The following is a 13,473-nucleotide window of genomic DNA, read 5'->3' as shown; positions in this document are numbered from 1 at the left end:
GAGGCTTTAACCAGAGTTGTTAAGGTTTGTGTTGGGTAAAGAAAGACCTCCTAATAAACCAGCATTCTTTTCCACATGATCAGAGCTAATTGGCCCCCCTGCAGACTAAGTGACCAATCACATCAGCTTCAGCTGAAACCAACCCCCAAGACATTATAAACAGAGGAATGTGAACTGTAAACCCAGTCCAAGAAGAGAACCTACAAACTAGACTTGCAGAGTAAATTACCTCATCAAAAAGGCTGACTTTCAAAGTTTCCTCAAGACCTACCTGTGCATATAGTCTGACCCAGCAAAAAACTGGTGAGTACATCAAATAATATTCATTCTTATTTCTTTCTTTAAAGGGGAACAGAGAAAGAAAATGCTGGTAAATAGGGATTGAGCTAGATATTGCCAATAGAATTTTAAAACATACATTAAGGTTCTTTATTCTTTTTCCTTAAATTTTTGAAATGGAATAATGGATCCTACTGAAAGCATTACTGAAAATTTTCTTCTTAATTGTTTTATTAAATGTATAATAATTCTCCCTTATAATATAGAAACGAGTAGAAGAGAAAAACCCTAAAAAATTTTTCAACAACTTATAACAAAATGTATCTTTTTCTTTTGAAAGGGATTAAAGAACCCCAAATGAGCATATAAAAACAAATGACAAAAAGAAAAACTTTTTTAATTTTTTAATCCATGAAAAAGTGATGAGTATCCTAATTTTAAATTCTGTTTTAAGCATGGATTAGTGAAAGTAGATGTTTCTGCAAATAAGAATTTAAAAGACTCTCTGAGCTTATATAATAGAGTTAGAACTCACACTGTTTGCCCTAATTATGGAGGAACAGGAAAGACAATTTTAAGACTCCCTAGAAGGTCTTAAAGTGTTTATACCAGATGTGAACAAATACATAGTAATACTGTAATCATTTAACATTTGTTGTTATAGTCTGTATCTACACTGTTTAATAGGAACTATACTAACTATATTACATGTTAATAAAAGACAGTTTTTAAGCTACAATCTAATGAGTAGAATAAATCAATTATTTTGATGACCAATGAAGCAGCCAAACTATCATTTGTATAAAGCACTATTTTTTCCACCAAAGAGTTTATAAGTGGACAAAATTTTTATAGCCCACAGAGAGTGATACAAGCAAACCTTCCCAATCTTCAATTCTACTTTCTATTGGGATGATTTTATGAAAATCACATGAATACAAACCAAGATAAATACAATAAAAACAAACAAATTCATAGATATAGAGAACAAACTGATGGTTACCAGGTGGGAGGCATGTGGAGGAAATGGGCAAAAAAGGTGAAGAGACTAACAAGTACAAACTGCCAATTACAAAACTAGTCATGGGGATATAATGCACAGCATAGGGAATACAGTCAATAATACTGTAATAACGATGTATGGTGGGTGACAGATGGTTACTAACCTTATTGTGGTCATCACTTCATAAGATATATAAACATCTAATCACTATGTTGTACACCTAAAACTAATATAATATTGTATGTCAACTATAATTTAAAAATAAAAATTTCAAAACACATTTGTGTGCCTACAGGGATATGAAAATTACTTGGAATTTAATAGCATAAACATAACATCTATTCATGAGACACTAACAGAGAAAACCTATCAGCTGAGGGAAATGGTAATAAGTTTACAAACCTGTAGGGTTTTAAAGTATCATGTCATTTAATTCCCTCTTCTCTTTCCTTTTTTAATATAAAGAAGCCTGACCAAGGGGATTGGGTGGCTTTCCCACACTGACACAGCTATGGAATCAACACAGCTAGAACCTGGCCAGCTTGATTCCCCACCTGGTCTTCCTAGTACTACATACAGTGAATACACGAGTCCAAAGAATGGAGTCATACAGGGTAATCTGTTAGGCGAGAATGAAAATCTTACTTCTCTCAACTATTCCACTCCGCAACACGATCTGAACAAGATCTAGCAAGAGATTGCTTTGCTGCTTTGATATTAGCTTTTTGACTTTCCTGTTCAAAGATTTTTCAATGTATATATAGTTATTTAGCTGCAAGAGAGAAAAAATAAAATTATAAAAGCCTAGAGCAGGGGTGGGAAACTTCTTTTCTGCCAAGGGCCATTTGGATATTTATAACATCATTCATGGGCCATACAAAATTATCAACTTGAAAATTAGCCTGCTATATTTGGTTAAACATTTAATTAACTCACCCCTAATGCCTTGGCAGGGCCAGACCAAATGACTTCGTGGGGCTTTTATGGCCCACAGACGGGGCGTTCCCCACCACTGGCCTAGAGCATGAGTGCTATAAGTAACAATCCTGCAAAGGCCCAAATGAGAATAATTGTTAGCTATAGTATGTATATAAAGACTATCTCCCAGGTAATGCATTTTATAACTTAACAAAGCAGGTTGAAAATCAAGAAGAATTGCTTGGCCTGCGTGGCTTAGTGGTTGAGTGTCGACATATGAACTAGGAGGCCACAGTTCGATTCCCAGTCAGGGCACATGCCCAGGTTGCAGGCTCGATCCTCAGTGTAGGGTGTGCAGGAGGCAGCTGATCAGTGATTCTCTCTATCATTGATGTTTCTATCACTCTCACCCTCTCCTTTCCTCTCTGAATTTAAAAAAAAAAAGTAAAAAAAAATGTAAGAAAATCAAGAAGAATCATGTAGATTTCTCCCTACCCAGAAATTACTGTGAAATAAAAAGCAATCAGTGGTTCCCAAAGTGGAATAAGCACTAGTGTAAAGTTCTGTGATGAGCATTTTCACACAGGCAGGAAGTAAGAAACAGTTAAGGACAATGCCATGGACAATATAGAACCATGCAGTGGTTCTGACATTCTTCAAGTGTCAAAATGTCTTTCACAAAATTATGATAATATTATCATAATATTTTTTAAAGTATTTTCTCTTCTGGCAAAATACAAATTTGGCAATGCCGTATAAAAACTCTCCTCTCCACGTTTTGTTTTAATTCTCTAGTCTGCAGAATCCTAAATTGACTATGTAATAATTCTGATTCTACTAATCTTCAAATCTTGCAAGCTGTCTTCCTTAAGTGAAAATATATTTTTGCCTGCAAATCACAGGTCTGAACCTAAGCAAGCATTCCTGAAAAAACAAATATTCTGTAGTGGCTCTTGAACAAAATTTGTCAAATAAAACTTTGTGTTTCTTTATGAAGGCTAACCAGGGCCAAAGAGACAATATAGCACTAACTCTGAACTATGGACTTGGTATGGGATTCACCATTACTTGCTACCTTTGTGATCTTAGGAAACTCACTGTGCCTTAGTTTCATTATCTGTAAAATGAGCATACTAATTGTACTTTTACTGCAAAAGTTAAAAAATTTATTAATTACAGTAAAGCGAATACTTATTGAGAAGGTACTCTCTCTCGCCAGGCATTGGCTATTGACTTCATATAAGTTAATATATGTGAAGTGTTTGGTATGATTCCTGGCACACAACAAACCATATATATATTAGCTAATATTATTAATCATTACTGTCATAAAATCATGTAAAAAGTTAACAATGGTTTAAAATAGATACCTGAGACAGTTAAGGGGACAAAAAGAGCATCTACTAAAGATGCTAAAACATCTGCTGTCAGACTTTTTGTGACTGTAATACCAATTAACTTGGGAAAGACTTTTATTTCACCAAACTCTCTAAATAGACATCTTCTTGTAGTAAAAAATAAAAATAAATTAACCAGCTGTGAAGTTAGACAGATTTGGTTAATAATTCAAATAATCCATGGCCCCCATCTGCCTGTGTACATTTCTTTTATCTGCCTGATCCTTGGTGACTTCATCTGAAAAATGGGATAATAATGTCTATCTTGCTGAGATACCAAAGAATTAGAGATAATGCAATACAAAAGCATGGAGCACAGTGCCTGTTTACAGTTGTTGTTATTTCCAAAAAGGCAGAGAGCAGGTCTCCTAAAACATTTAAAGAATCTAGCAAAATGAGTCATTAAATAGCTGTGGCAAGAAAAAAATATATACTAAGTAAAATGATAATAACAACTTGTTAGGAATAAAAAGTTATAAAACATTAATGCCCTAAGTTTTTTAAAAGTTTATAATATGAAACTGAAATGGCTATCTAATCTAAATAAGTTTATCAATCATTTTAGTGTTCCATCAGTAACTAAAATCTGGAAAAAAATACAAGACACTGTCTAATATCACCAATAAACAATAAATTAGCCTCAGGACAAAAGAGAAAGCATATACTCAGCTGGGCAATGTTCAATTCCAACAACACAGGATAGGAAGAATCCAGTAAACCTAAGCAACAGGCTAAGTCTATATATGCCTCTAGTCCAATTAAGCAGCACTGTCCTTCAAAAGACAGGAAGGACAGTGCCTTGCAATACTTCCAAGGGCATCTACTTCTAAAGGAAAAAGCAAAGAAAAAGTCAAATATAACACCTACTATTGAACTGTAGCAAAGAAGAGTATTCCAGGGGCAAAGCAGCATTTCCCATTCAGTACCTGGTAGCCTCTACACAAGTCTCAAGATGCAAAGATGGTCACATAGAAAACACACAGTATATTTCTACTCACCACACAGAGAAAAGAGAACCACTGATAAATACTGTTTACAGCTAAAAACTAATTATAGTATCTTTTTTAAATTGCCATTTGATGTACTAATGATTATTTTAGCTCATTAAACTTGAAGCGTTATTTTCTGGTTTATTTACTTTCAAAATTAATATTATCTAGGAATCTCTACCTAGAATTCCTTATTTTTCCAAGAAAATAATTCTCTATCCTATAATCTAATCAGCATTGAGAATATTTTAAGAGGGCATCAATTCATCAGCCAGGAAGGAAAAGAGTCCATGAAGATGGCCACAAAGTGGCAAACACAAATAAAAATTTAAATAACTAACTAAAAAGCATATATTAGAACTATGACTCTCTAAAAGTTTAGTCTTGTCCTAGCACTAAGTTTGGTGTCGAAACATTTATAGACAGTTTAACTTTCAAATGATTTCTATTTATTTATACTTCTAAATGATTTCTATTTATTTACACAGAGAAACATATTTTTAACAATTCTTATAATTATGGGTCCTCCATAATTATAAATCATTAAATAATTATGTAAAGTTTTTATTTACACATATGTTTAGTCAAGTCAATAAATGCTCAATGACTGGACTTGTGCAAGAAAGATAAGGGGTGTTAATAAGCCATAAACCATAATCCCAACCTTTAGAAATTTTAAAATATACTTGAAAATGTTAAAATGCCAAACAATATTTTAACAGTCATTCTAGGAAACAATAAGAGCTATCCTAAGTCAAACCAGGATTAGCCACTTTATGTAAAGAGAAAAGAGACAGTGTCAGACTGGAAAAGCCTGTGCAACAGTCAAGAAAGCATTCCAAAGAAATTACATAGTGAATGAGGTCTCAGAATGTATTAACATTAACTGTAAATCTCTTGATTTCAAAGATTTACCGCCTGAGATGGATGGCAGCAATTGCAAGGTTAATGCTCCTCTCCTAACTCAGAGATACCGAAGGATGGTCACCAAGGATGGCCACAGCACACTTCAAATGGATGGCGCTCAAAGAGGTCTTGTCTATCTTCGAGATGCCTGGGGAATCCTAATGGACATGCGCTGGCGCTGGATGATGTTGGTCTTTTCTGCTTCTTTTGTTGTCCACTGGCTTGTCTTTGCAGTGCTCTGGTATGTGCTAGCTGAGATGAATGGTGATCTGGAACTAGATCATGATGCCCCACCTGAAAACCACACTATCTGTGTCAAGTACATCACCAGTTTCACAGCTGCATTCTCCTTCTCCCTGGAGACACAACTCACAATTGGTTATGGTACCATGTTCCCCAGTGGTGACTGTCCAAGTGCAATCGCCCTCCTTGCCATACAAATGCTCCTAGGCCTCATGCTAGAGGCTTTTATCACAGGTAATTGTTTTTGTTCTTAAAAAAATGTATGAAAGTTCTAGAAAGGGTATAGTCAGTAATTAGCAACTGTGCTATAGAATCATTTCTTTGCATTATTAGCAGGTAATGTCTGAGATTGAAAAGAGAGTCTAGGGACAAATGATAGGGGAGATTATAAGAAACATGACTCTATACTTAAATTTTACCTATTGGAACTTCTTAAGAAAAAAGGAACCATTATGACACTAACTTGCAGCAACCTCTTATGCAAAAACAAAACAAAACAAAAAAAAAACTATGAAAAAATTTTCAGAGAAGCTAAATATTTCATTAAATAAGTGAATAAATATCAGCACATATTTTGACATTTTACCTAATGAAAGAATTTGATATTTTAAACTTGGCTAGAATTTTCTCCTCTGAGTTCATCTTTTCAACATTTATTCAACGCTAGTGAGTCCAGAGCACCAAAGTCAACATTGTATGTATATAAATACAAGTATATACATTCTTAACGAAATGCACTAGAAATATAGCCACAGAGATTATAAAATTTTGCTTAGAACGCAGCAACAAGTAGGGCTAATGTACTTTTTATAAGTGATATGTACAAGTAAAAACAATTTTAAGAAAAAGGAAGAAACCCTGGTCTTAACACACTACCAGTAATAATCTGAGAAGGTAAGCAATGGCCATATGCAGAGTGATCTAGAATGAAGTCCCAGTGTGCCAACAAGTGGCTTCACAACCTGTAACAAATCACTTAACCTTTACAATAAGAGTTCTTAAACTGGATTAGCCATTAGATAAAATTTAGAGGATCTGTGAACTTACTTAAGAAAAACTTGCATCTTTTTTCACTAACTCCTAACTGAAATTTGATATTTCCTTTGATTATAAATATAGGCAAAAAACAGTAACATCAATAACACTTTGATGCAAACAGAAATCACAGATATTTTCATATTCACACTATACTTCAACATTACAGTACTAAATCCACCACTATATTTTGTTATTTAATGTACTAGTAAATCACACATAGCACTATAATACATTTTTAAACATAATTCAACCAGATTTCAATATATTTGGTTTTCTTTGTACATATCTTATTTGTATGCATGTAAAGCATAATTCCATAGATCTACCTGCCAAGAAGACCTGTGGCACAAAAGCAGTTAAGAAACTTTAATCTAATCTATAGCTCTGGGGAACAAGAAGGATGTACCTGAAAGATGCACTGAAATCACCTTAGAGCCAGAGTCTTCTTTAAAAAAAAAAAAAAGTGTGTATGGGGATAAATTTCAAAGTTAAAATATTCTTTAGTGTATCTATGGTCCCTTCCCCACCCCAAATCATTCTACTTTGAATGTAATCTTTATGTAGGCTTGAAGTAATCTGCACTTAAACTGAATTTATTTTGTCACTTCTTTTTTTTTTTCTTAAAGGGCAGGAATATAGGAAATAACTATTCTTTGACTTTAAAACATACTAGAGGATAAAGTTTTAAATTTCTATGTAACAAAATGAATTTTGCTTATCCATTTTGAAATCATAATTTTTTTAAAAAGAGTATGTACACTTTCAAAATTTCTTCAGGCAAATAAGACTATTCAAATTAATGAGTTCAATTCCTGACTTATTTGGAACGCATGGCACCAAGAAATGTATTACCCATTTGATATACCCTTCTCATGCAGAAAACGTATTGTCATGTACAGTACTCATTCTAAAAACAAAACTTAATGGTTTCTAATTTAGGTGCCTTTGTGGCGAAGATTGCCCGCCCAAAAAATCGAGCGTTCTCAATTCGCTTCACTGACATGGCAGTAGTGACTCATTTAGATGGCAAACCTAACCTTATTTTCCAAGTGGCCAACACTCGACCTAGCCCTCTAACCAGTGTTCGGGTCTCAGCTATACTCTATCAGGAAAGAGAAAATGGAGAACTCTACCAAACTAGTGTGGACTTCCACCTTGATGGCATCAGTTCTGAGGAATGTCCATTCTTTATCTTTCCATTAACCTACTATCACTCCATTATACCTTCGAGTCCTCTGGCTACTCTGCTCCAGCATGAAAATCCTCCCCACTTTGAATTGGTTGTGTTCCTCTCAGCAATGCAAGAAGGCACTGGAGAAATATGCCAAAGGAGGACATCCTACCTACCCTCTGAGATCATGTTACATCACTGTTTTGCATCTCTGTTGACCCGAGGTTCCAAAGGTGAGTATCAAATCAAGATGGAGAATTTTGACAAGACTGTTCCTGAACTTCCAACTCCTCTGGTCTCTAAGAGCCCAAACAGGACTGACCTGGATATCCGTATCAATGGACAAAGCATTGACAATTTTCAGATCTCTGAAACAGGACTAACAGAATAAGATGTATTCATAGCACCCTATTTTTTAATGTATTAAATATATCCAGCCAGTTATGCAGCTACTTTTCCTTCATCATATCTCATGTTCTTTTTTTCCAAAGATGATTACATCTCTCTGATTACATCGAGCCTAAGCCCATAAAAAATGGCTGAGCTAACAATACACATTCTGGAAATATAACATTCTACTTTACAAAGTTTGTATCTGTGGTTATCTCCTAAAATCAGTGTATCTCACATGACAGATACTTATACAGAAATGTTGGTGAATTTATAAAGATGTGGTATAATAGCAATGGTGAAGGTAAAATGGACAGTGAAGTTTAACACATCTAAACTCTAAGAAAATCAACCATAAATCTCTCATTTTCATCTGCAAGTTGAAGCAACAGTCTAGTTTCAAACCTAGCTTCCTAGGTAGATAGATGATTTCACAGTATTTAGTGAACATCCTTTTAAAACTTATTTTTTCAAGACAACAAAGATCATTTCTTTGGTTCTTTACACTACAAAACTGGGTAAGTAATACCACCTTAGTTTTTAACAACTAACAACAAAACTCCACAAGAAAAACAGCAAAATATAGACTTATGCATAACTCCATAGACCAGTGATGGCGAACCTATGACACGTGTGTCAGAGGTGACACGCGAACTCATTTTTTTGGTTGATTTTTCTTTGTTAAATGGCATTCAAATATATAAAGTAAATATCAAAAATATAAGTCTTTGTTTTACTATGGTTGCAAATATCAAAAAATTTCTATAAGTGACACGGCACCAGAGTTAAGTTAGGGTTTTTCAAAATGCTGACACGCCGAGCTCAAAAGGTTCGCCATCACTGCCATAGACATCTGAGCATGACACCCAATCACATGTTCATACATTTGCGGCAGAATGTGATTAGAGAAAATAAGATCAGCTCTAACCCAAATGGAACCTGTGGGGGTACTTTTGATAAGGATATTCAAAATTGTATCTACATTAAAGCTACCGGCATAACAATCAAATAGAATTATAATAAACTGCTCATTAAGTGGCTTGCAACCTAAGTAAAAATATTCCCTTCCTACCTATGATCCATTCAATTGTATAAAAAAATGACAGCTCTAAGTAACTCATAAATGTACTCATAAGTACTCATAAATGTACATATATATTTTGTTTTTATAGACATAAAGGTTTAGTTAGATGTAATTCAACTAGGAAAAAGTCTCCAATAGATAAAGCAAAAAATAATTAGGCAATGAGGTATTTTCAACCTCAAATTCCTGTTTCCAACTTGAAATAGTTTTTTCTATAAACAAAAAATGAGTGTTTATTCACCAGTAGGAGGTTGGACTAGATAAATCTATTACTTATTTCCAAATCTAATACCCCCTGAGAATTATGCTTTTTCTGCTTCAATTTTTACTTTATATATACTAAAATGAGCCCTTTCCCTTACACATCCAGTTTAAGACTATCCTTTGTATACTTTTCATTTCAATAAAAAATCAAACTGTCCTCAAACAAATTAAGAACCAAATAAGTCACCCTATCAAATTTCAAATAGATTTGTGGTTGCTCTTCTTTTCTAAAATTTCCCTTATTCAGGTTTATGTGGGAAAAGTGAAAGATTAACCCTCCCTCCTGGTGATGATCCACACAGGAATAATCTCTTGAAATAAATACTAGCTGAGTAAAAGCAAGCAGTTGTGAAGAGCAGGGCACAGCAACAAGTCACATTTTTCTCTTTGACCAAAAGGAAAAGAAATTAAGAAGAATTTTGGAGTATCTAAGACTGGTAATAGCAAAAGAATATCAAGGACACAGAAACTTAAGTATTGTGAACTTCGGCTGTTTGAAAATCTTGGGCATTCTTAATTTAAGTACTAGCCAGACTAGATTTTTTTCGACCCAAAATTATTGTAACAATTAGCAGTAATTCCTCTTTCTATAATAAAGTAATAAGATTCACCTAACCTGTGAAAATAAAAGTTATATCAAGATTTACATGGTATGTTTTTTCCTAAGAGCTCTATGTCACTTTCATACATCACAATTCCAACAGTTAAGCAAAACTTCCCAAAATGACAAAACAAAGGGAATGAGAAAGATCTGGGATCTAAGCCGCCCTTATAGATGCAGTAAATTCTCCATTGAAGTACACTATTTACACATTAACTTTGTATCTGAAAACTAGAATGACTTACCCCTAAACCCATCCCGACCAAAAAAAACCCCCTCTAGTTGGTATACTAACGCTATTTTTTAAATGTTTAAAAAATAGACAACTAAGAAATGCAATCAAAAACTTTTATCTAGGGCAGCGATTTTCAACCTTTTTAATTTTCATGGCATACATAAACTAATTACTAAAATTCTATGGCACACCAGAAGAAGTATATTTTTTGCCAATCTGACAAAAGAAAAAGGTGTAACTTTGATTCATTCACACTGGTGGCTATTGTTGTGTTGGCTGTTATCATTTCTGTGTGTCTTGTTGTGTCTCTTCTTTCTGCTTTTTTTAAAAAGCCTTCACCTAAGGATATGTTTATACTGATTTTTTTTTTTTTTTGAGAGCGAGAGAGAGAAAGAGAGAGAAACATCGATGTAGGAGAGAAACATCAAGCAGTTGTCTCGCATTCGAACCCCAAATGGGGATCAAACCTGCAACCTAGGTATGTACCCTGACTGGGAATCGAACCCACAACCTTTTGGTGTACGGGATAACGATCCAACTAGCCAAGCCACCTGGCTAGGGAAGTTGTCTTTTTTATTTTTTACAACCTAAGTAAGCAAAAAGAGGTCACCACTGCTGACTAAAGTAGTTAGGTATTGCATGTTTCAAAAATTCTTGCAGCACACCAGTATGGCATAGCACACCAGTTGAAAATCGCTGGTCTAGTGGGTTGAAAGCTTCCAAAAGCACTGTTCATAATTCTTTCACTTCAAAGAATCACAGTTTTTACATTAAGGATTAAGTTTTCTGAGAGCATTGGCCTGGGGACCAAAGGGTCCTGGGTTCAATTCCAGTCAAGGGCACGTACCTCGGTTGCAGGCTTCTCCCTGGCCCGGGCCCTGGTCAGGGCTCATGCAGGAGGCAACCACTCAATGTGTTTCTCTCACATCAATGTTTCTTTCTGTCTTTCCCTCTCTCTTCCACTCTCCCTAAAAATCAATGGAAAAATATCCTTGCGTGAGGATTAACCAAAAAACAACAACAACAAAAAGAATTAAGTTTTCTGCAAAGATGCCGTTATCATTTCAGGAGAATGGAGTGCAAATAGAAAGAGGGGGAAATGACTGGGAGGTGGAAATGGCAGCTCTTACTTGCTGGCTGCACAGCTCTCTAATCTGGACCACCTGGGAGCTCAGTGATGTATCTCGGATACATTATCAGGAAGACCACGTTAGATCAACTTAAATGCAGATACCATGATAGTGCCAACAAACTGAGGACAAGAAGATACTAAAAATCATAAGGCCTAGTTTTATTTATATACAAGCCCACATTACTAACTGCCAGCAGAGACCTAATAACCAAAAACTGCTTTTGGTCTACTTCAACGTATTTCACACCAAATGCACTAATGGTGTCACACTGGGCTATGAACCTATTGGTATCATTTGGACCATTTCTTATTTTTTAATCATCTTTTCATTTCATCCTCACAGAATCATACTACAAGATGATCACTGGAACTGATCTCCCCCTATGGAGCAATCAATTCCCACTAAATAGGAATCCATTATCATAGGCCTCTTTCTACATTCTCCCATGGGTGTTCACAAGGGTTATGACTGATTCTTACCCAGATATCTCTAATTACACCCATTTCTCTCCACATAAGAAGCAAATACATGATAAAGACCAACTCCAATTTAAAAAAAAATCATTCTGGAATCTTCAGTACTCAAATTATCTTAATTTAATGTCATAGGACACCTCACAATTGATCAATAGTATATCAGTGTCCCAACAAACTAGTTTAGTACTGTTGTTCCTGAACAGTATAAGATACAATTATGAGCAAATATTTTCAACAAAAGTGGCTTACAAAAAGAGCTCAGAATAATTAACACAGTTAATATCTTGAAAGTGAGCATCTTATCAAAAAGCCACTATTATATATTTGAATATGTATTTGCAGAAGATGCCCTGATATTTTAGTAGGAAACACTTTCTTAATATTCTTAAACACTTCACATCAATTTAGTTTTATGGAACCTGCCGTTTAAAAAATATACGTTTTCTTTGCGTTGGCAAAGAAAAGAGGCTATATTCTTAACAGTGGATGATTGGGAAAATTACCCTATTGAATTAAAGAGTTAAAATGTGAGAAAGGCAAATAATGATAAAAGGATCTTTATACTCATCTAGTCCAAACCATCAAAGTGTGACTCTCACTCAAGCAGTTAAAATCAAGCTATTCCCATGACAGGGAACTCACTACTAGGCAATCCAATTCATTTTCAGACAACTCTATTAGATCTTTTTAAGACTGTCAAATATCTGCCTCCTTAAATCTGCCCATTAGACTCATACAAAGCAAGTCAAATTCCTCTCTTACACAAATATTTGCAGACAGTGATCCTATAAACTCTCCTCTACTCTGTCCTGTCCACAATCTTGCCTCCCATGTAAACAGACCCATTTCCTTCATGCATTCCCCACCATGGGACTTCAAATGTCCAATCATCCTATTCCAATCTATGGATCCTTTCAAGGTGTGGCTCCAGTATCGAACACAATACTTAAGTTCTCCTGCGACAACATAAAATACAGTGGATCTCTCTATCACCTGATTCATTGAGGACACTTTTCTAGTAAATGCTGTACTTGGACACACTGGCACTACTGATTAACATTAAGCAGTTAGCTAAAAGGGCTGTGCCTTTCCCCAGAAGGCTGCTGTTACACAACTGCTCCCTATATTAAGCTGTGGAGTTTATTTATGCAAAACTGCATTTTCTGCTGTTAAACTTCCATCTGATTAAATCTGTTCCACCTTAATTCTGACCCTAAGTTCCAACTATTCCTCTCTAAAGCTATCCCTCTGCTAGACATAAATGACTTGAAAATCTGATCACACACCAACACTGTCATCCAGTGAAAAGAAATAATTATTTATCACCTAGCACAAGGACTATGAGT

The 13,473-nt window shown here is 34.9% G+C and overlaps 2 protein-coding genes across 20 annotated transcripts in view; one reads left to right on the top strand and one right to left on the bottom strand.

The window, feature by feature from the left end:
- The window catches only part of GIGYF2 (GRB10 interacting GYF protein 2), a 134,961-nt gene that overhangs the window by 63,627 nt on the left and 57,861 nt on the right, over positions 1–13,473 (bottom strand). The window contains exon 1 of one of the 19 annotated variants that reach the window (XM_036320222.1): positions 5,502–5,636. The exons of the other annotated variants lie outside the window; for them this stretch is intronic. The gene's annotated coding sequence lies outside the window, so the exon portion shown is untranslated. Of the gene's footprint in view, positions 1–5,501; positions 5,637–13,473 lie in introns of those variants that run through there. 19 annotated transcript variants of the gene reach the window in all.
- On the top strand, positions 194–8,335 carry KCNJ13 (potassium inwardly rectifying channel subfamily J member 13). The gene is made up of 3 exons (XM_036320224.1): positions 194–303; positions 5,496–5,969; positions 7,713–8,335. Exons 2-3 carry the CDS (start codon positions 5,510–5,512, stop codon positions 8,333–8,335), a joined length of 1,083 nt encoding a protein of 360 aa, XP_036176117.1. The 5' UTR covers positions 194–303; positions 5,496–5,509.

This window comes from Myotis myotis, unplaced genomic scaffold (genome assembly GCF_014108235.1).
Source record: "Myotis myotis isolate mMyoMyo1 unplaced genomic scaffold, mMyoMyo1.p scaffold_m19_p_8, whole genome shotgun sequence".
Taxonomy (NCBI): domain Eukaryota; kingdom Metazoa; phylum Chordata; class Mammalia; order Chiroptera; family Vespertilionidae; genus Myotis; species Myotis myotis.
The sequence above is the reverse complement of the archived record's forward strand: the minus strand, read 5'-3'. Positions and strand labels throughout refer to the sequence as shown.